The sequence below is a fragment of the Ictidomys tridecemlineatus genome, chromosome 2 (genome assembly GCF_052094955.1).
Source record: "Ictidomys tridecemlineatus isolate mIctTri1 chromosome 2, mIctTri1.hap1, whole genome shotgun sequence".
NCBI lineage: Eukaryota > Metazoa > Chordata > Mammalia > Rodentia > Sciuridae > Ictidomys > Ictidomys tridecemlineatus.
This window is the reverse complement of record NC_135478.1, coordinates 74,240,246-74,266,624: the sequence shown is the minus strand read 5'-3', so window position 1 is coordinate 74,266,624 and position 26,379 is coordinate 74,240,246. Positions and strand designations below refer to the sequence as shown.

At 46.7% G+C, this 26,379-nt stretch overlaps 1 protein-coding gene across 2 annotated transcripts in view; it reads left to right on the top strand.

The window, feature by feature from the left end:
- Positions 1–26,379, top strand: part of Bcr (BCR activator of RhoGEF and GTPase) — a 141,065-nt gene that overhangs the window by 51,374 nt on the left and 63,312 nt on the right. For both annotated transcript variants that reach the window (XM_021732630.3, XM_078038901.1), the window contains exon 2: positions 20,645–20,826. In XM_021732630.3, coding sequence (XP_021588305.2) covers positions 20,645–20,826 — 182 coding nt within the window. The remainder of the gene's footprint in view (positions 1–20,644; positions 20,827–26,379) is intronic.

The window sequence follows — 26,379 nt, the reverse complement described above, 5'->3', positions numbered from 1 at the left end:
CTGCACCTGCCATTGTCTCTTGTGGCCTGTTTTAGTCAGGTTTTTTGCTGCTGTGACCAAAAGACCTGACAAGAACAATTTTAGAGCAAGAAAAGTTTATTTGATGTTCATGGTTTCAGAGATCTCAGTCCATAGACAGCTGACTCCATTTTTCTGTGAGGAAATAAGGCTGAACATTAGGATAAAAGGGCATGATGGAGGAAAGCAGCTCAGACATGACTGTCGGGAAGTAGAGAGAGAACTCTGTTCAATATGGACAAAATATAAACCTAAAGCCACACTTCCAGTGACGTCCCTCTTCCAGCCATACCCTACCCACCTACAGTTACCACTCAATCCCTATCAGAAGATTGATTAATGTGCTGATTAGGTTAAGATTCTCATAACCCAGCATTTCTAAGCTTTCTTGCATTGTCTCACATATGAGCTTTTGAGGGATCCCTCATATGTAAACCATAACACGGCCCCTCAACTTCTCCAAGCAGAACCCAGAGTGTGGATCAAAGCATCTGCATGAGAGTCTCCCTTGGGCCCATGGGCCCTTTGCTTTGATTCCTACTTGGATTCTCAGTTCTCATTTCTGATACAGGCTTCTGGACTCTGGCAGCATTTCCACACAGCTCTCACCGGCCCTTTTCCCTTTGCAAGCAGTCTGTCTTGTTTCTCTGCTTGGCAGTGACAGGCTGTTCTTGTTTGGAAATAGAAAAGGCACGATCGCTGATTTTTTTGCTTTTATTATTTCTTTTTTTTTTTTCCTTTCCCAAAACATAAGGCTCATGTCCAATGGTGTGTGTGTAGTTCCTGGCTCCATGTGTGCACATGGTGGGTGCCTGGCCCTCAGCATCCTCCTGGCCTTCAGAAGAGCATGGTGACCTGCCTTAGGAGGTGTGCCAGCTGGGGGGCTGCTGGGAAAAGCAGCTGTTCAGTTGGGGACACGGGGTCAGTGGGCAGAACACCAGGCATGGGAGATTCTCCTGGTGGTAACTGACCAAAAACATCACTTTCAGTTTTTGTGACTTAGAAATGAGCTCATTTCATGCACCCTGCAGGTGTGATGAGACTCAGGCCCAGTCCTCCACAGGGTGTCAGCTATGGCCATGTGTGTGTTTTCTTTCTACTGATGTTTTTACAGAGACCCTGATATTTCTTATTCTTTGTAGACTGAATGGAAATTTTACTATTTACATGTCTTATCAGCTCAAAGAGGAGGGGGAGTTTCCTTTAGTTTCCTGTATTCTGGTACCCTAGTGAGTTTGGCCCAGGTCAGCCTGCTTGGCTGCCTTGACCTCTACCCAGGCCAAGTTGGTGGTTCTTTGTATGTACAGCTGTCTATTTAAATCTGGGCACATACAGTGAATAAGTAGGGTGGTGAGTGGTGTTTTCTACCTGTGGACCCTGGGTCCTGGATGGTCAGTCCAGGGACCCTTGGTAGGTTCCCTCCTACACAGGAGGCTTTTCTAAGGAAATTATGAGAAATTGAGTGGGAACATGTATCTGGACATGGGTAGTAGAGTAGGTAGAATGTCACAGAACATCCTATATATGATGAATGAGAGAAAGACTCTAAGAGAATGTATTCCTGGCTGAGGGCAGGGGAGGAAGGATCAGGTTAAGTCACAGCAGGGGAAGAGTTGTTGGAGCAGCATGGACTGAAAGACTCAGGGAGACCACCTGGATGGGAAAGGTGTAAGCCAAGGCCCAGAGTGGAGTACCCAGGGGGCATGTGCATGAGCCAGAGTAGTGGCCAGGGCTAAGCACCAGTGCTAAATGGGCACCCAAGGGCAGGCTGAAGTCTTTGGTTGGGAGAAGTTTGTGTAGACAGAACCTGCCCACTGCTCACAGGGGAGAGTTGACCACTGTCAGTGCTTCACACACCAGCTCTGCAGCAGTATGTTGACCTTAATGCTCTTGACTTCTTAGCTTCAGTAAATGAAAAGCAGTAGAGACCTGGTTTTCATTTTACTTCTTAGCTACAATAAATGAAAAGCAGTAGAGATCTGGTTCTTATTTTACGTCCTGGGTCTTCTCTGGCTCTGAATTTCCTAAAAGCAATTCATTCCCACCCTGCCCTCGGGAGTAGAGTGCCAGGTATAAACCAAGGGTCAGAGCCTCTGATAGAGAGAACTTGCCCACCCGGTAGAAGGCTGCAAATGTCTAACCCTGAGTGTTCTAAAGAGTAAGCTATAACATGGGGACTGCAGAGAAGAGGGAATAAGTTTATATCACAGTGAGTCATAGGTCTTTTCAGAAACTCTGAATGTAGATGTGTGTGTCAGATTTCTTAGAGGAAGCCTTAGTCCTTTCAGGCTGCTATAACAAAAATACCATAAACTATGTGACTTGAACCACCAGTAATTATTTTGTACAATTCTAGAGGCTGAAAGTCTGAAATCAGGGTGCTGGTAGATTCAGGCTCTTGTGAGGGCCTTCTCCTTGGTTTATAGATGGCTATCTTCAAATGGCAGAAAAGATGAGGGAACTCTCTGGGATCTCAAAAGGGCACTGATTCCAATCATGAGGGCTCTAGCCTCATGACCTAATCACCTCTCAAAGGCCCTGCCTCTGGGCTGGGGATGTGGCTCAAGTGGTAGCGCGCTCGCCTAGCGTGCGTGCGGCCCGGTTTGATCCTCAGCACCACATACAAACGAAGATGTGTCCGCCGAGAACTAAGAAAAAATAAATAAAGGTTAAAATTCTCTCTCTCTCTGTCCCCCTCTCTCACTCTCTCTTTAAAAAAAAAAAAAAAAAAAAAAGGCCCTGCCTCCTAATACCATCATTTGGGTGTTGGGTTTCAACATATGAATTTTGGAGAGATACAAGCATTCAGTCTGTAACAAGCAGCATCTTGTAGTTTGTTCCCTATTCCACTGCACCCCGACCCCAAAGCTAAGGGGTCTTGCCAGTGAGAGCTGACTTTCCTGGAATTGGCAGTTAAATGCCTAGGCACGTCATCGCTCTGAGGCCCTCCAAATGCTTCCTTGCTTCAATCAGTTCCAACTTTTCTCCTTCCTCCTCTCTTCCCCCATACTTTCTGTTACCTGGAGAAGAGTTGCTCTCTTAAGACAGATTCCTTGAGCCCTTTGTGTCCCATTCTGTGACTCAGCATCTCATGACTGTCTCCTCCCCCACTGCACTCTGGTATCTACCCTGTAACACCAACAGACACCATAGCAGAATAACTTTGGAAACTGGGGATGTTTGTCTTCATTACCACTGGGTTGCTGGCCCAAGTGGTCCCTTTGGAAAGGGCTTAGCAGGTCGTCTGCTTCTAGCTGTCTAAGTAGACCAGTTCAGCTTTCTGATTGCCCCAGTCTCTCCTGGCGACATTTTCCACCCTCCAGCTACAAGCAAACAAGATTCAGACAATATCAGGGCAATACACACCTGCACAGCCAAAATAAATAGCATTTACTACAGGAGGATCCCAGTAGGCTAAGCTACGAGCCCCAGGTATAAGATAGTCTGGGTTCCCTTCTCAAGGATCAAAAGGGGATTGACACTGTTAGATGCTTGCCATGTCCCAGATGCTGGCCTGAGTTGGGATCAGATGGTCTCCACTGTTCTCCTTTGCATAGGACTGGCAGTGCCCTCTCTTGAGTTAAGAGGTTGGGCTAGGGCCTTAGTAAGCTGAGTCCAACTTGTAAGTGGGGGCCAGAAATTGGCTTTTTCTCCAGGCTGGTCTGGGAAGCCTGAGCTTCATTTCTGTGCCTTTGACAAATACCCACATGAGGTGCCAGCCTTACAACGGCCATGGTAGTGGGTGACCGTGGAGGAGAAATGGCCCAGTTAAATCAAGCTGTTATTTTACCACCGAGGGATTTTCTCGAAGAAGTAAGTGCCAAGCTCAGAACCCATGTTGGATGCCTCCAAAAGCCTTTCTGGATGCCTTTGCTCTCCCTAGATCACATGGTTCTTGAGGGAAAGGCCACTTCCTGGTGTGTCTCTGCCTAATGGCATAGGGCTTTGGCTGTGTAGCAACAAGGTCCACACTGCTTCTTCCTGGCATTGAATCTCTGTAGGACTCAAGACAGTTCACTTTTTCCCCATGGAACTTCTAGAGTAGAGCATACCCTAACCTACTGCTTGCCTGGCTGCCCAGGAGGCAACTGAATTGGGACCTCAAGTGAGCATCTGGCAGCCATGCCTATTGGGGCAGCCCAGGCCTGTGAATCTATTTTCCTCCCTAGGAGGAGCAGTCTGGAAGCTAAGCCTGGCTCTCCAGCCTGGCTGTCCAAGGAGTAACAGGTGGGGCCTGGACCAGATCATCACACCCCTGATGACAACTGGGATTATCACCATGGGTGGTGATACCCACATGATGGTTTTGAATTTCAGATCAAGAGCGTATCCCTCTGTCTTCTTTTGCATCTGGGCTGAAAGTTCCTTGCTGCCTGGATTTCAGATTCATTCCTTAGCTGTTTACAGAGACCTTGTGCACACATGGAGGTGTTTGGCCTCCAGAGTCTGAGACACCCCCCCCCCCAAGGGAGTGAGAAAAGCTCTACTCAAGCTTGAATTCTTGATGTAGAAGAAAAATCTCCGAACAACTGACATCTGGAAAGACAGAGAACAGCAGCCTTTGTAGTGGGCCAGCTCTGGGCCACCAGTACAGGTATAGTGGTGCTAAACAGACTGGATCACCTTTTGTGATTCCTCTGTGTGCCTGGATCCTCAACTGTGCCTGGGTTACCCCTCTGACCCACAGTGCCCTTAGACCCAATAGATGCTGCTGTGGCTTGGATATGATTAAGTCTGTCTCCCCAAGTTTAGTATGTTGGAAGCTTAGTCCCCATTTTGGTGATACTGAGTAGTGGTGGACCTTTTAGAGATGAGGCCTAGTGGAAGTTGGTCAGATCACTGGCATAGCTACCTTTGGAAGGTATTAATGGTGTTCTTATGGGACCCTAAGTTATATCCCAAGATAGGGGTTAGTGTAAAGAGTGAACCAGGCCCCTCCCTTTGTCATTCCTGCAGTGAATTCCTGCATGTCATCTGCCATGATGTGATGCATCCAGGGGTGCCCTTGCCAGAGGCAGCAGGCATCATGCTGTTTGGACTTTCAGCTCCAAAACTGAGTCATATAAACTTCATAAATACCTGGTCTCAGGCTGGGGTCCTGGCTCAGTGGTAGAGCACTTGCCTAGCACTTGTGAAGCACTGGGTTCAATCCCCAGCACCACATAAAAACAAATAAAGGCATTCTGTTCATCTACAACTACAAAAAATATATATATTTTTTTAAAAAAGAGATTATGTGGTTTTCTGGAAAGGAGCCATATAGAGATGATAATATCGCAGGTTGGACTATATGAGTAGCCAAGGCTTCCAGTAATTATGATAAATGATGTTTTTGCTTCTAGACGCTTCCTTCCTCTGGCAGGAGAGCAGTGGCCTGCTTGTCACCCTCCAGGGTGTGTGGGTGGAGAGTCATTATCCCCATTTCATTGGTGGGAACATGGAGAGATGAAACGAGCCTCTTTGGGAGCCCCTGTCATCCCAGTAATGCTGGTTTGTTTGTTGTCTCTCCTTTTAAGGAGTATGATTGAAAAAGGCCCCAAAGGTTGGGTGGTGAAGACTGGGAACAGAGGAAATTTTATTTCCTTTAACAATTACCTGTGTAAATCAAGAGTGGGAGACATTCTGGCCATGCAATCCATGTGCACAGAAGATTTTCCAGAGGAAAACCCACTTGGGCCTGGACCTGGAGATCCTGCCACCTCCTGATCTGTTCCTTGGCTTCTTGACATCTGCCTGCATCTAGTACACCTTAAGTTCTGGTGCAGATTACAGAACATCACCCTCCTCCAACCTCCCACTCCCAGTTCAGCTCTAGGATGCCTGAAGTTGGAGATCCAGTTCAGGCAGTGAGCAAACACTCTGAGCTTTCAGGAGGTGTCCTTGTCTGAGAAATTCACCTGGCTGGATCCTCACCTTAAGACCTACCTGTGGGGTTCAGGACATCTGGGCAACTGCAGCTAGCTGACTGGAGGCTTGTTTCCATGAACAGATAGATTATTGGGAAGCAGCTCCTGAGTGCCAATGTCTGGTTTTCACAGTGTTTGTTAGGGCTGAAAGAATTACACACTGTGTGGCTCAAATAGTAGAAATTGATTGTCTCACATTTTGGGAAACTAGAAATCCATGATGGAGGTGTTGGTTCTTTCCAGGGGACTTGAGGGAAAAATGTCTTCCTAGGCTTAATAGATAGATGGCTTAGATGGCTATCTTCATGTTCACATGTTATTCTCCCTAATGCCACTTTATCTCCAGATTCCCCCCACCTTTTTCCCCCCTGTACTGAGGATTAAACCCAGGGGTACTTTACCACTGAGCTACATTCCTAGCCCTTTTTGAGACAGGATTTTCCTAAGTTGCCTAGGCTGGCCTCAAACTTGTCATCCTCTTGCCTTAGCCTCCCAAGTCATTGGGATTATAAGTATATGCATGCCTGGCAGGTCCCTCACCCTTTTTTTAAAATTTGGTACTGGGGATTGAACCCAAGAGTGCTTAAATACTGTGCTACACCCCCCAGCATTTAAATTTTTTTTTTTAATTTCTAGACAAGGTCTCAGTAAGCTTTAGGACCTTGCTAAGTTGCTGAGGTTGGCCTTGAATTTGCAATTCTCCTGGTTTAGCCTCCCAAATTGCTGAGATGCCAAGTGTGTATCACTCTGCCCAGCTGATTTCCCTCTTTTTGAAGGACACTTCATGTTGAATTTAGGAGCAAGCTAATGCCACATTTTAATTTGGTAAAGTCAGAATCTTCAAATAAGTACTGAGGCTTAGGACTTCAGCATTTGATTTTTGTGGGGAGCACAATTTGACCCATAACACTACACTTTTATTTTCTTTTAATTTCATGATCTGGCTGATCATTAGTAATTTTAAAAATTGTGTTATATAACATGCTGGGGATTACAGCTCAGTGACAGTCTGCATGTTTGGCATGCAAGAGATCCTGGGTTCAATCTCCATGCCAAAATTTTTTTTTAAATTATATGTAATTTTAACTATCTTTAAGTGCACTGTTCTGGCCGTTAAGTATGTTCCACATATTGTGTAACTATCACCATTTCCAGAATTTTTTCATCTTCCTAAACTGAAACTGTGTGTATAACGATGAGGGCCTGTAATCCCAGATACTAGGGAGACTGAAGCAGAATGGTAAATTTGATGCCAGCCTAGATAATTTAGTGAGACCCTATCTTTACAAGGAAAGAAAGAGAGAAAGAGAATAGAAAAAACATTAACTCCTCAATCTCAGTCCCTCTCCCAGCTCCTGATAAACACCTCTATTTCTGTCTCTGTGAAAGTGACTACGCTTGGTTCCTCATATATAGTATAGTATAGTCAGCCTTCTGTGTCCTGGGTTTCTGCATGCAGATGTATGTTCTCTCTATCCCTCCCTCCCCACTCCCTCTCCCCCCCAACCCCCCTCCCTCCTTCCCTCTTCATCCCCCTCCCCCTCTCTTCCTTTTGTTCTGGGATCTAACCCAGGGTCTCACACATACTAGGTGAGTGCTCTACCAATGTCTATGTACCCAGGCTTTTTTAAAATTTGCATCTGTACTGAACATACACATGCTTTTTTCTTGTCATTCTCTAAACCATACTATATAACAACCATTTACGTAGCATTTACATTGTATTAGTTATCATGAGTAATTAGAGATTATTTAAAATTTATGAAAGGATTTGCATAGGTTATGTGCAAATTGTACCCCACTTATGTGAGGACTTGAATATCATCAGATTTTTGGAAACCTGGTTGGTATGGTGTGTTGATGGTGTCCTGAAACCAGTCTCCCTCAGATACCAAGGAATACCTCTGTTTGTCTTTTTATGACTGGCTGATTTCACTTAGCATAATGTATTAGCATAATGTATTTAAGGTTCATCCATTTGTAACCTGTTCATCCATTTGTAATCAGAATTTTCTTCTTTTATAAGGCAGAATAATATACATTTTTAATGGTTTTAGTTGTAATACCTTTATTTATAGGTATTACCATTTATATGTGATGCTGAGGATTGAACCCAGTGTTTCACACATTCAAGGCAGGCACTCTACCACTGAGCTATAACCCCAGCCCAAATAATATTCCTTTGCATATATACAGTATTGTTATCCATTCATCCATCAATGAACACTTGGATTGCTTTTATCTTTTGGGTTTTTTTTAATTTTTAATTTTTGTTTTTTATTATTATTATTTTCTTACCTTTTGGTTTTTGTGAATGGTGTTACTGTGAACATCATAGACACACACCTTTTCCTAGCCCGCTCTAGGCTTCCTATAGAAGGGTTAGGATCCAGGCAGGGGTGGGGAAAGCAGGTGGTTCCTCCTTCCCTCCCAGGTTTGCCCCTGAATGTCTGGCTGGGCTCTGACCTAGGTTTGGTGTGATTACCATCAAATAGAAGTAAGGATAAAAGCCCCTCCTTTCCACTGTTCTTTCTCTTTATCCTTGTGTTACCTCTTTGGAACGAAGTAGAAATGAGTGGGAGGGCAGGACCGGTGGCTGTGTAGTAATCACAGCCAGATTCTGACCAAGTGACTTTGCCAACACTGAGGATCCCACCAATCTAATCAGATTTTCTGACTACAGACTACAATCCTTGCTCTCTATGCCATATTGCTGTCTTCTTTCCTCTTGGCTCCTCTCCTTTTCTTCTCCCCTCCCTTCCTCTCCCCCAAGGGCCATGTGTTAAAAGACTTGGTCCTCAGCTTGGAGCTCTTGGAAGGTGGTGGGAAGCTTTTAGAGGTGGGCCCTAGTGGGAGCTTTTAGAAGATCCTGGGACCACCGTCTCTTCCTCTCCACTTCGCTGCCACCTTAAGGTAAATGGGCTTCCTCCACATTATACTGTGCCACCACATGCCCAGAGCAATGGAGCTCGCTGGTCATGGACTGAAATCTCCGAAACTATGAGCTAAAATTTTCTTTGTATAATTTGATTATATCAGGTACTTATTATAGTAATGAAAGCGGACTAACACACCAGCCTAGGTCCCATAACTGTATTGACCTACAATCCTTCTACTGGTTGGAAGCTTGGTTTTCTGTCTCCTAAAAGACTTTGCCCCTATAACAGCCCTTCTGGCCATTTCCTCTTGACTTGCTGGATCCATATCCAGACTATAGGTTGCATCTCATCTGTCTTAGCATCCTATGATTGCCATAACAACTGACTACAAAATAAGTAGCTTACAACAGAAATTTATTCTCTCATAGTTCAGAAGACAGAAATCCAAAATCAATGGTATCTGGAGGCTCTAAGGGAGGATCCTGCATTTCCTCTTCTAGCCTCTGGTGACCCCAGAACTTCCTTGGCATTGTGGCTACATCATTCCAGTCTCTGCATCGGTCTTCACATGGCCTTTTCTTCTGTGTCTGTGTCTTTGCCTCTTCTGTCTTACAAAAATACTTGTCATTGGATTTAGGGTCCATCAGTATAAAAACAGTGATACTGTAAGATACATAATTTGTTTTGTCTCAGTTCCTACCACGGAGCTCCTAAAACTCTTGTGATTTCCTGAATAATATAGGTGATGGGAGCATCTTTTGTTATTCGTAACAAGCCCCTTTCTACCAGCCCTGAGTTATATGCTAATGAGATGACTCTTGTGGTGCCCCTAGATAGCTTCAGGATAAGGCTGGTTGCCAGAGGAACAAACCTCAGGATTAAAGGTTCCAACTTTCAGCCCCACCCCCACCCCCCACCCATCTTTTGGAGAGCTGGTGGACTTGGAGATTGAGTTGATATCCAGTGGTCCTTAAGTTAATCAGTCAGTATTATGGGATCTTCATTATAACACTAAACAAGGGGGTTAGAGAGCTTCCAGGGTGGTGAATACCTGGAGGTACTGTGAAGTTGGTGTCCAGGGAATATGTGGAAGATCCACAGTCAGACCGCCTGTAACTCCACATATGTATTTCTTCTGTTTGGTTGTTCCTTGGTTAAATATAAAGAAAGGATTTTCTGGAGGTCTGTGAGCTGTCCTCACAAATTATTGAACCTGATGTGGAAATGCACACGTACGCATGGCGCTCTCTCTCTCTCTCTCTCTCTCTCTCTCTCTCTCTCTCTCTCTCTCTCTCTCTCTGTCTCTCCTTTATAAGCTGGGTACTCATTAAGTATTATACCAGTGACCCAGACTTTTGATTGGTATCTGAAGTAGACTGAGCCTTTAACCTGCAGGGTCTAACTTTTATTGAATTGTAGGACACCCAACTGGTGTCCAGAGAATTGGAGAATTACTTGGTGTAAGGGGAACACTCTACATATTTCACATATTTGGTGTCAGGAGTGTTCTATGAGCGTGAAAGCACATCATGGTGGTAATATTTAATCCAGGGGGATCTCATATCAAGGTCCTTAATTACATGTGCAACGGTCCCCTTTTTTCCAAATAAGGTCCCATTTATAGTGGACATAATTATTTTCTTTCTTGTGTGTGTATTGGCGGAATGAGTGCTGGAGATTGAAATCAGGGCCTCAAATATGCTAGACCAACTCTACCACTGAGCTGTATCTCAGCCCTGTGGACATATTCTTTAGGGAGGTCACAGGTCAACCCACTCTAGCCTGATGCTCAGCTTTGTGTTCCAGTAGAGGAGCCCATGTCTGCCTTATAATTGTCTTCCTTGGGGGGTCTTGGTTCTCTTATCATTTCCTCAGGGAAATGGCTTCTCCTACTTCTCTTAATGGCCTCAAGACACATGTCTCCTGCCTCCTGAGATTCTGCCAGCTCCTGAGGGCAGGAGCCAGGCGTGGTACCATTGCATACCAGTGCAGCACCCAACAGGTACACCATGCATCTTGGCTGAATAGTGGGTGCTTAATAGGTATGCCTGTCTGAGCTAATGGTCAGACCTCCAAGAAATCTTTTTGAACTGCATTGTCATCGAAGTCAAGGTGGTGCTGGGGAAAAATAATTACCTCATCATCTCACAGCCTAGGGCTACTGCCTCTTCCCAACCTGGATTCCACCTGCCTCACCCTGGCACCCAGCCAGTCCCAGCCTGAGGACCAGAGCATCAAATTATCTTTCTCTTCTTAAATGTCTGGGAACACTACGCAAAGGTGGTCCTTTAACAGTGTGGTTGAAGCTGATTGGGCAAGGTGGTGTGGTGGGGCTCATTTGTCATTCAGCTGGTGGAGAACACAGCCCATCTTTAGTGACAGAAATCACTGGTGTCGTTGGCCTTCTGAGGATTCAGAGTCTCCAGTCAAGTGGAACCCAGGGTCCTACCTAGTACGTAGATCCATGAGGGTGGATGATGTGGGTCAGCCTGTCTAGTCCAAGAGGCTCAGCACTGGAAATATCTTTCCCTTTCGGAGCAACTAGGACTGTTTGGAGAACCAATGCATAGAGCTCAGAGCTGGGCAAGCTCAGGCCCTTCTTGCCTGGCATTTTCCAGCCTGACCAGGTGATAATGGTAGGAGCTTGGTCAGCCTCAGGGCTTTCTGTATGGCACATGCTGATTCATGAGTGACCTCTCCCTGCCAGGGCAGCTGGGGCTTTCCATTTTCGGGTGCTGGCTTGGTGATGTCATTGTCAGGATTGCAGTTATGAGGGCTAACAGACCCTGGGATCCTCAGGTGCCCTCTGTGGCTCTCCTACTGAGGACGAGGCCTCTTGCCAGGGTGCAGTGGTTTACTGGATGGGGGAATGTCTCTTTTATAAACAAATTGACCCACTTGGTGTCCATTCAAGAAGGGACAGCTGCTGGCCTGGCAGAGGAGAAAGTAGAAAAACCTCCAAATCTAACCACATATCTCAGAAAGGACGGTGGTCACTCACTGCCTGTGGGTGGCCTAGGGTGTGGTGCCAAGTGGTACTGGTATTATCTGGAGTGATACTCTTGGTTTTTGGAAGAGTTGGATTATGTTCCAGGTTCCCTATTTAGGAGAAGAAAAGAGGTTGGCTTTTTTTTCCCTTCTGAGATGGGGTCTTGCTGTGTTGCCCATGGTGGCCTTGAACTCCTGGGCTCAAATGATCCTCCTGCCTCAGCCTCCTGAGTAGCTAGGGCCTCAGGTGTGTACCACCGTTCCCAGTTTTTTTTTTTTTAATTGAGTTAAAATTCATACAACATAAAAGACAGACTGAGTAACAGAGATGAGTTGTAGGGATATATGTATATTATCCATTGGTTGGTGGTTGGACATTTGGAGTCATTGTGTAACTTCACATTTATTTATTTGTTTTTGTACTGTGGGGATTGAACTCAGGACCTTGCCCATGCCAAGCAAGCTCACGGTCACTGAGCTACATGGCCAGCCTGTTGGCTGTTGTGAATATTCCAATAAAATTTTAGTTTTCAGTTCCTTTGGGTATATGACTAGAAATGGAATTGCTGGACCATATGGTTATCAGCATAGACTTTTAGAAATATTTTCTCTTTAGAATGTATTTGGAAAGTGACCAAGTCAGCAGAGAACACTGTGGTGAGTTTATAATTTTATGTTGCCGTGGTATCCATTTTTAATGTAACTTGGACTTTCTCCTACCAGAAACAGGGCTCAGTATCCTGGACATAGTTTCCAGTTCTCCATCTCCTCCCTCAGTGTGGTTGATCCAGATCTGTGCCTCATAAAACTACCTTCTGGTGATCATTTCCCTGGGTGGTTATGGAACAACATCTTGATACAAGCTTCTGAACTCACCTTTCCAACCACACATCCCACGTGGACTGTGCAGATGTGCCCCAGTGACCACTTCTCGGTCACAGTGTAACCTCCTGGAACTCCTGCCTGCTTACTTTAAACTCACCAACTAAACCTCCCTGTGAGAAATCTGTTTGAATAACACCCGGGACCCAGTAATGTATTGGCCTTGCTCTCTTGCATGTGTACGCATCTCTCTTGCACTCTCCTTCTTGTTCACTTTCCGTGCCCCTCTACACACTCCCTGACCTCCATGTGCCTGAACTCCAGGCGAACCATGTACCCTTGCCTGACCTGTGAGTAATAAAATTTTTGTTTCCATCTTGTGTCTCTCCTAATGATTAAAAGGATTCTCTCTATCTTAAAAGATTAGTTACGCAAATCCATGGAGATAATGTGTCTGGGTTCTCAGCACTGTGCAGATCCACAGGAAGTACTGAGCAATGGGCTAGTGTTCTGGGAACTTAGTTCCTAGGAGCACTGTAGGTATTTCCTGACTATACATGAGGTGTTCCCCAAAAATGAAGATGCTAGTCTAAGATATCCAGCCCCCAGGATCCACAGCCCCCTTCCTGGGATAGAGACCACTCTTGGTACACAGCATTCTGGAAGCTCCAGGTTGTGAATGATTCTGGGGTCCAGAACTGGCTCCGGTTGTGGACTCTGCCATTTGGTGAGACCCAGACTTCTCTGTCCCAGCCATAGTTTTCTAAGCCTCTCCCGGAGAGATGATGCCTACTTGGGCAGCTGCCAAAGAAAAGCTATCCATAAGAACATCCATTACCAGCAGTGTGCTGCTGCAGTGTACTTGGAACCCAGGGGAGGGCACAGGGCTAAGACAGGAGTAGGAGTCAGGGAAACCTCCCTGCCACCAATGTCTGCGTTACAGTGTTTGAGCAGCTCTCACCTTTGTAAATAAACATGGCGCATTCATTTGCTGACATCCTGACATGAACAGGATGGAAGACCACCCTGTGGGTGATCTCTCTGCAGCATTGAGTTCCTGCCACTCCCACCCCATTTCCTCCCAGTGCCACTCCTCCCTTTCTCTCAACTCCTATGTGTGTTTTTCAGAAAATCACTCACACTTAGCCCTTTATAGCTGTTTTGTTCTGAGAGGGCTGATAGCATGAAGTTAGCCCTCCTGAGTGCAAGTTCTTATATCAACTTGGGTTACTTGGTCAGAGGGTGGGATTATAGCTGGGTTCCTGGAACTTTGTACCTCTGGTGGCAGCGAGGCCACTGAAGGAGATTCTGGGGACCCACCAGGCACATCTGCTTAGGAGAGCTTGCCTCCCAGTGTGGCTACCCCAGAAGTTGCAGTATGACCTCAGTTCTGCATGATGCACTGGCTGAGAGCCCACCCTTCTACTTTCTGTCTCTCTGAATTCATTTTCTGTAACACCTCATTTACATATGGTATTTATTCTTTTATGTCTGGCTATTTCACTTAACAGAATATCCTCAAGATTCACCTGTGTTGTAGTATATGTCAAAATTGCTTTCCTTCTTTAAGACCAAATAATTTTCCATTGTATCGATAAGCCACACTTTGTTGGACACTGACTGGATTGCTTCTACATTTTAGCTACTGTGAATAATCCTGCATGAATGTGGGCGTCCACATATCTTTTCAAGTTTCTGCTTTCAGTTATTTTGCTGGATCAGATAGTAATTCTGTATAATTTTTTTTTTAACCAGTGATTTCTTTTTTTTTTTTTTTTAAAGGCTCAGGAAAGGAATGTGACCAGAGCAGCCACAGGGGTTGACTGGGACCTACCCAGATTGCTTTTTTTTTTTTTTTTAACATCATCCTTTTCTTAAACCAAAGAATAGATTTGCAAAGCCTTGAAATTGAGGGGCTGCTAAGCAAACAGCCTGGAGAGGAGAGGTTTCAGATTTCACTGGACAAGTCCCTTTTCTGCGCTAAGCCCTTGGCTCTCTGTAATAATCTGTGGGATGTGAGCAGCTCACTTTTCCTCCCTGCCCCCTAGTGGGTGGGTTAGGGTTCACGTTCCTGAGATTCCCAAGTCAAAGCTGCCTGGATCCCAGGCCCCACCTGCTGCTTTCCAGGGTTTGGCTTCGACTTTGCATAGAGCTGGAAGGAGGGATCATCTGATGTGACCACCTGTTCCTTAGTCCTGCCGAAGGAAGGCAACCATGCCAAAGAGGTTTCCTCACTGAGTGTTGGAAAGGGGCACAGAGCAAGGCCTCCCCATTGGCTTGGATCCTTGGGAGATGACAGCTTTTGAAAAATCCCTAAACAGTGTGCTTTATGCTAAAAAGGAGGGGGCCTTGTATGGTTTGGGGGCCACAGGTTTGAAAGCAACAATGTGAGGAGGCAGACCCCTATGTGTTGCTCATAACATGGGATAAGGAAATTAGATGGTTGAAGCAGGAAGATCACAAGATCCAGGCCAGCCTGGGCATCTTAAAGACCTTGACTCAAAATATAAAGGTCTAGGGACGGAGCTCAGAGTTCAATCCCAAGTACTATTAAAAAATAAAGAAAATTGGAGGCCTCCCACCCCCATCCCATCGTGTTTTCGCTGGAGCAGTGAGTGGATTAGAGGCACATGGGTGAGCTGGGACAGGGGGCTGAAGTCCTTAGATGGAGAACAGCAGGCATGAATGGACCTCTGGAAGCAGACTGAAAAGCATCAGTTACACAGATATTCATTTGAGATTTAGAGTAGGAAAATGGCTAGGGGGTTTTAGTTGCCTCGGAACCTCATAATTATCTAGCAGTCTGGTTGTGAAACCTGGTCCCTCAGTCTCTTAGTGGGAGTGAAGTGTCCACATCAGAGTCTGTAGTCCTACTCCACACACTATCGGACTAACTCTTGTCAGAAACTTGATTGCCACGTCAGGTTTTAGCCTGGAGGAAGTTACTAAACCAGCATGTTGTTTCACAACCATGGAACCCTGCCATTCATCTGGAGTAAGCTCTGGGACCCTGAAGTTCTTACTGGGTTGATTACCTCCTTAGTGTTGATTTGACTTTGAATGTGAGTCAGCTTAGTCACTGGTGTCATGGAACTCAAGGCACTCTACCAGGTGAGGAAGAATATGTTGGGTTCTTAGGAGACTTGTCATTACAAAGAAAGCAAAACTAGATAGACGGGCACTGTGATACATGTGGGAGGCTGAAAAGAAGGATTGCAAGTTCAAGACCAGCCTTCGCAACTTGCAAGGCCCTAAGCAACTTAGTGAGACCCTGTCTCAAAAAATAAAAAGGACTAGAAATGTGACTCAGTGTTTAAGCACCCCTGAGCTCAATCCCTGATACAAAAAGAAAGAAAAAGAAAACAATAGTTAAAGGATTCTTAGAGCATTTAGCATATACTAATGATTCTGAGTTAATGTAAAAGCCAGGTATATAGGGGAAGTAGGTGGTGGGAGGGTAAGGAATTTGTTGAAGGCCTAGGAGATGATGACTGGTCCTTTCGGAATAGTGACAATGACATTTTATTTTTTATTTATTTATTTTGATATTGGGTATTGAACCCAGGGCACTTTACCACTGAGCTTCATCCCAAGTTCTTTTTCTTTATTTATTAAAAATATTTTTAGTTATAGATGGACACAATACCTGTATTTCATTTGTTATTTTTTTTCCTGTGGTGCTAAGGATCAATCCCAGTACCTCACCACTCATGCTAGACAAGTGCTCTACTACTGAGCCACAACCTCAGTCCTCTTTTAATTTTTTAAGTCAAGATCTCACTAAATTGCTGCTGCTGGCCTTTAACATGTGATTCTCCTGCCTCAGCCTCCTGAGTAGTTGGGACTAGAGGCCCAACTGACAGTGGCATTTTAGATCTGATGGGTCTTTATGGATTGTCTAGTTAACATGCCTAATTTTTTTTCTTCTTCTTCTTCTTCTTCTTCTTCTTCTTCTCCTCCTCCTCCTCCTCCTCCTCCTCCTCCTCCTCCTCCTCCTCCTCCTCCTCCTCCCTCCTCCCCCCTCCTCCCCCCTCCTCCTCCCCCCTCCTCCTCCCCCCTCCTCCTCCTCCCTCCTCCTCCTTCCTCCCTCCTCCTCCTTCCTCCCTCCTCCTCCTCCTCCTCCTCCTCCTCCTCTTCTTCCTCCTCTTCCTCTTCTTCTTCTTCTTCTTCTGGGGTTCCATAACCCAGGGTCTTACATAGGTTAGGCAAGTGCTTTACCACTGAACTGTATCCCCAGCCCCCACATGCCTGATGTTAACATTCACAAAACTGAGGTGTGGACAGCTTTTGTGACTATACTACCACAGAGAGGTGGCAACAAGGAGGACCAAAGCCTCACTGCTGATAGCACAGTTCTGAAAGCTGCCCATTTTCCCCACCTAGAGGAGTCCTATGGGGTACAGCTAAGACCCTGTGGGCCTGGGAGACTATCTGGGTTCCTCATTTGACAGCTGAAACTTTCTGTCTTAGGCCTGGGCTGCCTTTGGAAGCCGTTCCCCATGATGGGCAGGTTTCAAGTAAGGGTAACTGTAATGCTTTGTGAATGAATGTTGGGTAGGCAACATCTACAATATTTGTATTTATTTTATTTTATTTTATTTTTTAACATCTGATTCCCTGAAAGTTAGTGGAAAATAAAGTCAGATTTATTCTTTGGGGTGGGGTGTAGGATTTGGGCTTGGCTTTAACAAGGTTTGCATATTTTAATATGTTTGAACCCTGCTCAGTTTTCCCCAGGGATGCTATCGGAGAGCTAGTTTAGGGCCTTCGTGAAACCCTGGGAGGAGAACTTGGCTTTGACCTTGGATTGTCCTGGTAGATTACAAAACCCAAATGCCATTGGAGCAGCTTGTTGATAGCCAGCACTGTGATCTTGATGCCTGGTGGATTGAAGAGATAAGGGTCTTCTATATAGTTTATTGGAGGACTCAGTAGGAGCCTATCCTGCTGTTGGGGGGTTCCCTATCTACTACTATTGCAACCTGGAACAAGCTTCTTGGTGGGATCATCCTGTGGACATACACACACACAGGGAGACTCTGGCCTGGCCTTTGGTCAGTGGCTGTGTGCAGATACAAGGACATGCTGTGGGTCTCCATGGCAGTCAGCACAGTGCCAGACACCGGATAGAGTAGCCCAGCAGGTCTTGGCTCTGGCTGCCTGCTGAATCCCCTGAAAGCTTTTATAACCACCAAGGCCCAGGCTGCCCCAAAGCTTCAAATTCAGTGGGTCTTTATTGGGCTCAGCTGTGTTATGTTTGTGAAGCTTCCCAAGTGATGCTGACATGCAGCCAGGTCTGGGGACATGCGTTAGAGAGTGCCAAGTCCTCTTGGGACACAGGCAGAGAAGCAGAGGCGTGCAAGGAAGTCAGGACATCAGCCATCTGTGGCTGCACACAGCTAGCAGAAGTCTTAACCAGTGGTTGGTTGCTCCACCCACAAAGCTCCGTCCTTCAAAATGCTCATGTGAAAAGAATTGAAAACACTCCTCATTGAGATTGCTGGGTCAACAACTCCAGAAGTCCAAGGGTGGCCACATGCCCACTTGGCCTAGGTGTGTTTGGTGACAGTAGTATCCTCAGGGCAGGGCTGCTTACAGGTAAGCGGTAGCAAAAATGACATACATAATGAGGATGACTTCTGGAAAATCCTGGGGACCAACAAGGTACCCTTTGGAAAGAGTGGAGAAGGGATCGTCAAGAGTGACTTGGACTGGGCTGGGCTCTTGTGGACTTAACAAGTCTATAAATAGGGGTTCACTCAGAAAATTCGGGCTAGGAATGGGATATAGAGGAGCTATAAGTGGCTAAGATCTGAACTTTTGTCATCAGCCTGGGAGGAGAAAGTGATTTGTGTTCAGGTGCCTTAGGGAAGCATTCAAGACTCTGTGTAACTTAATAGTTCCAAAGGACAGAGAGGCTCTTATAGGATAAGCTACTTTCTGTCATTCCAAGAGTACTTGGATTGGGGTAAAGGTGGTCTAAGAGTTTAGCAGACCAGCTGGGAGGTGGGCTGTGAGTCAGCTGAGGGTGGACTACAACCCTGGTTCCCTGGACTGAGACTGGTAGGCCCTTTTGAAACTCACTGCTTGTGGTGGTCAGTACTTGCACCTGGGCTGGCATGCTAGTCTGTGGTCTCAGGCTGAGATCTGCTGCCAGCTGCAGACATCCATGGATGGTCTGTATCCCAGCTTCCTCACATGCCTCTGACTCTTCCAGGTTATCTCCTCTCTGTCCCAGCAGGACTTGGTGCTATACCCAGCCAAGCTGCACATTAGTCTCACCTGGGGAGTTTCAGTGTCAACACAGATGGGCCCTGGTAATTGTTAGAGCTTCCAGAGAGTCCAGCAGGCGACGTGAGCTGAGACTCTCTGGGCTACTCCATCCAGTGTCTGGCATTATGCTGCCAAGCTGACCTATAGTACATTCCAGATGTCTGCACATATCTGCTGACCACAAAAGCCACACCACATTCTGTCTCTGTGTGTGTCCACAGGAGGGTCCCAGAAAGAGTCTTGTTTTGGATTGTAGCCTGGGGAGTAGGGGTGACAGCAGTAGAGTAAACGCCTACTTAGTATCCCAACCAGCTGTGCAGAAGAGATGAGCCTGGTGCCCTTGATAGAAAGGTAGCATTTGAGGTCCTCCTTTTTGTACTAGCCCATGCATCTTATATGGGGAAAACAAACCGTTTTTCTATATTCAACACAGAACACTTCCGTGGCCAAATGGGTTTTTCTCCCACATCAAGCAACTCTTCAGTTCTCTGTGGACACCAATTCAATTTTAACTCAATTCTGACATTATCTACCTGCAGATAGTATCAAATCCCACAGATTGAGGGCTCAGTCTCACAAGACCAGCCCCAATGCAGACACCAGCCATAAGCATCAGGTTGTGACCTGTGCTTCCCATTGATCAGCTATAAGCTGAGGTTACCACAAACCCCTCATATTCATTCATCTGTAGGAATGACTAATATAACTGAAGAAAACAGTTTACATACTGGATTACTAGTTTATTATAAAAGGATACAACTCAGAAGTGGGCATGGTGGCCCATGCCTGTGATCCCATCTACTGTCCTCGGGAGGCTGAGAAAGGAGGGTCACAAGTTTCAAGCTAGCCTCAGTGACTCAGCGAGACCCTGTATCAAAATAAAAAGGGCTTGGGATGTAGCTCAGTGGTAAAGCGTCCCTGAATTAAATCCCCAATACCAATAAATACATATATAGGATTGGGAATGTAACTCAGTGATAGAGGGCTTGCCTAGGATGCATAAGTCACCAAGTTCAACCCGCAGCATCCTGAGGCTTGGGGAAAAGAATATAACTCAGTAACAGCCAGATGAAGACATGCACAGGGCAAGGTGTGAGAGGGTAACTCAGAGCTTCCACACCCTCTTGGGGCAAGCCACCCTCCAAGTGTCCAGTAACTCACCCTTGTTGGGTTTTTACAGAGGCTTTCTTCTGTAGGCATGATTGATTAAGTGATTTGCCACTGATGATCAGTTTAACTTTCAGCCCCTCTGCTGTTCCTGGAGATACATGAGTGGGGCTGAAAGTTCCAGCCTTCAAAGCACATTGTTGGTCCCCCTGGCAAACAGCTCTCATTGAGCTTTCCAGGAGAGCTCATCAACCAGGCACCTCATTAGCATATACCAAGACACTAGGGTCATTTTGGTGATTCCAACAGTTTTAACAGATATATGCTAGAAAGGATGTACATATGTATACAGAGAGCAAATATTATGTCCTAGTAAGTCACATGCATCTCCCTCCCAAAGTCAGCTGTGCCCCAGACAATGTTTGAAAGCCCAGTTGTGTATTTGTTTGGGAGTGAGTTGCAAAGCTCCTTACCTTTGTGTTCCTGGGCTGGTTTATTGAGAAAGTGAAATCAGTGTACCTGAAGTTCCTGTGGGTGACAGAATGGTGTTGACCTGCGTGCTTGCTTGGCTAGATGGAGTGTGGATGCTTCCAAGCAGACAGCCCTCTGTCCTCTAGTCTGTTTCTAATACAGACTTCTTTGCACACACAGATGCCTCATTTGGAACATCACCTGGGTACAGCTGTGCCGCAGACCGAGCTGAGGAGCAGCGCAGGCACCAAGATGGGCTGCCCTACATCGATGACTCACCCTCCTCCTCTCCCCACCTCAGCAGCAAGGGCAGGGGCAGCCGGGACACTCTGGCCTCAGGAGCCCTGGAGCCCACCAAAGCGGTGAGTCCCCAAGGTATACCTGCCTCCCATGACTCTGGGCCAGCCTTTGTCACTCTGGAGGCTCTCTGAGTATAGCCAGTTACTCAGGGGCACGTTGCAAGTAGATGGTGGAGCTGCCAGTGGTTTGTTTTGGAAGTCAGACAAATTACTGAAAACTCCTTCCTGCCTCTGGTAGAGGGATGCCTCCCAGATACCTTGAGCAGAGAGGTCATGGCACACTTTGTAAACTGCGCTTGGAGGAGGCAGTCAGCATGTGGTCTTAAGGCTGAGAAAACTGATGCCAGAGACCACCACTGAAGCCTGTGGTACTGTATGGTGATCCCAGACATGGTATTGAGTTGGTGTCTGGGCTCCTGTGTCTGTGCTTAGGAGGTACACTGGCTCCCTCTTTACTAAAGGAGCCCGTGACGGTGGCTTCATCCATTTGACTAGGGTCTTTCCAATGAGTTCTCACTTGATCCTCATTAATAGTCCTATGAAACTGGTGTTGCTATTACCTCCACTTTACCATTGTGGAACTGAGGTCCAGAGGTGGCTTCCCTGAGGTCACATGGCTAGAGAAAAGTAAAGCATTTGGTAGATGCTTTGCCTGTGCTTCAAGTAGGGCCCCGTGGTCTAGCCCCTCTCGTCTGAGGGTATATCCCTGGGATGATCATAGGCTATACAGTGTTATTCCCACAGAAATGACAGGCCTGTCCAGCCTGGCTTGATGTCCTGATGCTTGCAGTGATCCCACAGCTCCAGGCAGGGAGCAGGGGAGTTTTAGCAGTGTTTTGGGTTCAGGCATTGCTCCTCCTTTCATTGGAACAAAAGGATTCCTTTGACCTCTTGGCTTCCTTCCTTGGGCTGCAATAATCATCACTGTGGTAGAACAGATGCTCCTTTCTGTTCCTTGGGCCATGTTTTGTCTTGTTCCATTTTGGATATCCATTTGGGATATCTTTTTCATTCTGCTTTTCTGAATGATTCCACCCTGGGTTTAAAAATAAAAATAAGCAAGCAAGGCTATGTGTATAGCTCAGTGGTAGAGCCCATGCTTAACATGCACAAGGCTCTGGGTTCAACACCCAGCACCACAGAAAACAAACAAGGATAAGAAAGGGTATGCCTTTCTTATCCTACAGCTAAGAAGTACATCTTTTTACTACAGTTGCTTTTTTCTGGGGTTGTTGCCTTAGCTGCAGCCCAGCTTCTTATTTATGTTTTTGTGATCTCTAGGGGTCTCAGTGCTGGGTGGGCTTCTTGTTCTGAAATATAAAGATGAAAGAGGAAGCCAGCATACATTTGCTGCCATCGTGCACAGCTTCATATCCCACATCCAGAGTCACCACTGTACAGATTAGGCACAGCTGTGAAGGGTGAAATCTTTCAGATTCTCTCTCTCTCTCTCTCTCTCTCTCTCTCTCTCTCTCTCTCTCTCTCTCTCTCTCTCTCCCCCCCCCCCGTCTTGCTGCTACATGTGTGTGGTTTGATACCAACAAGAATTCTTAACAGCATACTTTATTAGTTTCTGTAACCATCTATCATCTTTGAGGACTGTCTTCACCTGGTCACTCCTTGATGGCAGGGCCATCCGCTTGCCTTGTGTCCATGTCAGACCCCCAGAGTGTTTCCTGGCTGGCTTTCTGTTCCTAAGTAGAAGTTTATTTGCCCTCTCAGTGCTCCAGGCTGTGTGCTATTCACCGTCCCACATCCACCAGGCTCATGGTTCCTTTTTAGCACCTAGTTCAGGGTCTCATCTTCTGCGGACCCCATTCAGATCCTGGTCCCTCCTTCAATCCCTCATGAGTCAGTAGACATTTCTTTTCTTTTTTTTTTTTTTTTTTTTTTTGGTGGTACTGGGGATTGAACCCAGGGCCTTATACATGTGAGGGAAGCACTCTACCACTGAGCTAAATCCCCAGCCTGACATTTCTTCTGTTACACATTTGGCAGGAGGTTGCACACCTGTGCAATGCGGTTTCAAGTCCCCAATCCCAAACATTCTTCCTGGCCCAGAGGAGGTGACAGGAGTTATCTGCATAAGGAGAGAACTTGATTAGAGCAAAGTTATATGGTTTCATTCCAGCAGCTCTCTGGTTAGATGCCCTTTCCAGTGTGTGAAGCCCCAGAGAGACAGGCAGAACCTTGGCTTTTTGGTTTAAAGATGTGACTGTCACTTCCTAGGTTCCCCAGGGAGCATGATAGTCTTGGCTAGAAGCACTCTGATCTTGATCAGCTGGTGGGATCAGGGAATCTGTTCATCCCTCTTTTCCTTAACCTACTGAATAGGGCTCTTCATTTGCTTTCTGCTGCCAAGCTTGAGGCTTTTGGGCTGTGGGACTGAACCTTCTTGGGAAGTCATGGCAACACAGGGAGTCCACAGTGGGCTTCTAGGTTGCAGGTCTCCTCTCTTAGCATTGCCCCTAGATTAGTTAGGTAGGGGTTGGACAAAGGCCAGGCACTCCTTTGCCTTGGGAGCTGCAAGAAGACCTCAAACAAGTCCTTTATTGGGGGGACATATGCTAATGGAGCCTGCCCTGCATACTGGGATCTTCCCATACTGAGGACTAATTTCCCAAGGGTTTGCTGCAGCAGGTCCCCCCAGCATGTGACCCTACACAGAGGTCATCCCCTTGTTTTCTGTCCATGTCAAACCCCCAGAGTGCTCACTGGCTGGCCTCCTCCCTGCCCTTCCCAGAGCAGAAGAGGGTCTTCTGTCTGGCTGCTATGCTGGGAGCAACCTTCTAGCTAGAAGCAGCCAACTCTCTGAAAACTAGAAATTTTGCACTCTGATATCAGTGGGTTCTCCCAGATTTGAGGGGTCTGGGGATGCTTATGAGGGGACTCCTTGTACTCCAGCCCACCCCTCTACTTACCTCTGGACCTGGTACTTAACTGGTACCTAATAGATGTAGTTCTATCCACTTCCACCCCTCTGTCAGTTTTCCCTACCTTGTTATGAGTCCAAGGCGTTTTCATTGGTTCTTTGTTGGCTTTTTTCAGCCCCTGGTTAGCAGGGAAGGGCCTTCCTTCCATCTTGCTGCTTTATTCCAGTTGTCCTTTACTGCCAGCTTTTTTCCTAGCACAGCCTCCCTGCCTTCACTGCATTCACCCTCTTGTGGAGTTGGCACGTGCACAGCCTGGGATTATAAATAGCCCTGGTGCCGGCCCTCCCCTTCGCTCTCTTTCCCTCTCCACCCTCTTCTCTACAAGGAGTTGGTTTCTGACTTTTCCCTGATAATACTACCAGTACCATTCTGAGTCCCCATAGAAGAGTCTCAATCTAAGCAGAAGTGCCCTCATCCTGTGTCCTCTCTATACCCCAGCACCTTCCTGGGGCCAGATGTTCTCTTGAGTGGCCCCACCCTTTAGAACAGAGAGAACTAGACTCAGTGCCATCCTGCCTGTACTCTTTTTCCTCCTGGCTTTCCAAACCACATGAATGGAATGAGACAGAGTGCTCCCACTCAGGGGCTCCCACCCAGAAAGTGGCATCTTGGGCTGGGTGGGACCGTCACCCAACCCTGCTTTCCTACTAACTTCCCCGAGCCCTTCTGTCCCTGAAGCTCACAGCAGCAAGATTATTCTCAGAACCCGATGAGCAGGGCTAGGTAAGTAGGTGAGTGGGTGCCACTGCCAGAGAGGCCTGCCTTTCCCTTGACCTTTTCCCTTGTGTAAGATGGAAGCTGTGTTCAGACATGATAGGATGCATGTGAGGGGCATCTGTATACTGTGGACAGTGGGCTTTCCAAACTTCGGTAGCACTTCAGTTCCCCCAATCTGCCCCCGATACACACTGAGTCAGCTGATAGTTCTAAATTCTGAGAACCCACTTGTTTCCAGACAAGGATACTGAGACCTTCAGGACTTTGTGAAAATGTGGCTAAAACTAGGACCCAGTCCTGTCTTCAAGATCCACTCACTGATTTGATTATGAAATGAATCTTAATTGAGAACTGTGTGCTCTGGTCCCTGTGCTAGACACAGGAAGTTTCAAGATTGGGCACAGCCATGCCCTGGAGGCTCCCACCCATGGAGCCACACTGCACAGTATGCCCTTGGGGGACCTGTGTGGGTGGGACCTCAATGTCCCTTCCCTGGAACATTAGCTACTCTGTACACATGCATGTGCCAACACATGTATATATATGCACATATATGCACACACACATGCATGCTCACAGCTCACGTGTACATTCACACAGGACAATGCACAAGAGCCCCAGTACAAAGCAAAGACCCAGGAATCCTTTTTAAATGGTCCCATTGAGCAGTGAAGAAATGATACAGGTTCCAGTGACCCAAGTGGGGCGCAGGGATTGGACTCTCCTGGCCCTGTTACCCAGGCAGCTGAGGCTCAAATCTGGGAGATCATTTGCCTGAGACCATGGAGCTCACTGGGGAAGTTCTGTCTTTGTCCCCCAGCTCCTGGCCTGGGCCTTTTCTTCTGGGCCTGCCATCTGTGCCATGAAGTACCTCCCTCTCCTAGGGCCAGGGAAGTGTGAAGACGGACAGCAGGGTTGGGGCACACTGGAGTCATGACTCTAGACTCTGAAGACATCATGAGGCCTGAGCTGGCTTTAGGTGGTCTTTCCTCAAATCCAGTGTTCTCACTGGGGGATGTCAGCCTCCAGGCAACATATGACAACATTTAGAGACATTTGTGGCACAGAACCACCCCCCAAAATAATCCTCCATTCTTAGTCATCAGCATCAAGGGTGAAGATCCTGCCCCAAATCAGTGTTTTCCCCCCAAGTAGATTAGGAGTGTAAGCGATGGATAGGACCACTGTTTTGGTTACATACCTGAGGGCTGTCATGGTGGGGTTGTCTCAGGTTTGCCCTTGGGCTGGAAACCAGCAGAGGAGTGGGCAGGTATCATCTTCAGTGGATTCAGGGTCCTTCCCCATGCTGGCATCTCCCTCTGACCACAGGTGAGGCCAATTGGCTCAGGGCTGGGCAGAAGGAGCACAGCCTCAGTCTGATGCCATATAGGGTGGTGCTGTGGCCACAGCCAACCTCTGACGCCACCCATGGCCAGGGAGCAGAGGTGGGAGTGGCCAGGAAGTCAAATAGCAGTTTTTATTGCCTTTCGCGTGACCATCTCTGTCAGTATGCTAGGGCGGCTTAAACAACAGAAATTTACTTTCTCATAGTACTAGTGGCTGCAAGTCTGAGATCATGATATGCAGGTTGGTTTCTTCTGAGGCCTCTCTCCTTGACTTATGATGGGTTAATGGGGCTTCTCTCTGGCTCCTCGCATGTCTTTTCTCTGTATGTGTCTGTGTCCTAGTCTGTTCTCATGAAAATATTAGCCATACTGTGTTAGGGCCCACCCTATTGACTTAATTTTAACTTCAAACCACGACCCCCTGGCTTTTTTTTTTTTTTGTACTGGGGATTGAACCCCAGGGTGTTTCACCACTGAGCTCTATCCTCGGCCTTTTTTATTTTTTATTTTGGGATATGGTCTCATTCAGTTGTGTAAGGCCTCACTGAGTTGCCGATCTTGTGATCTTTCCACCCCAGCCTCCTGAACCACTGGAATTATAGGTGTGTGCCCCCCGCTCC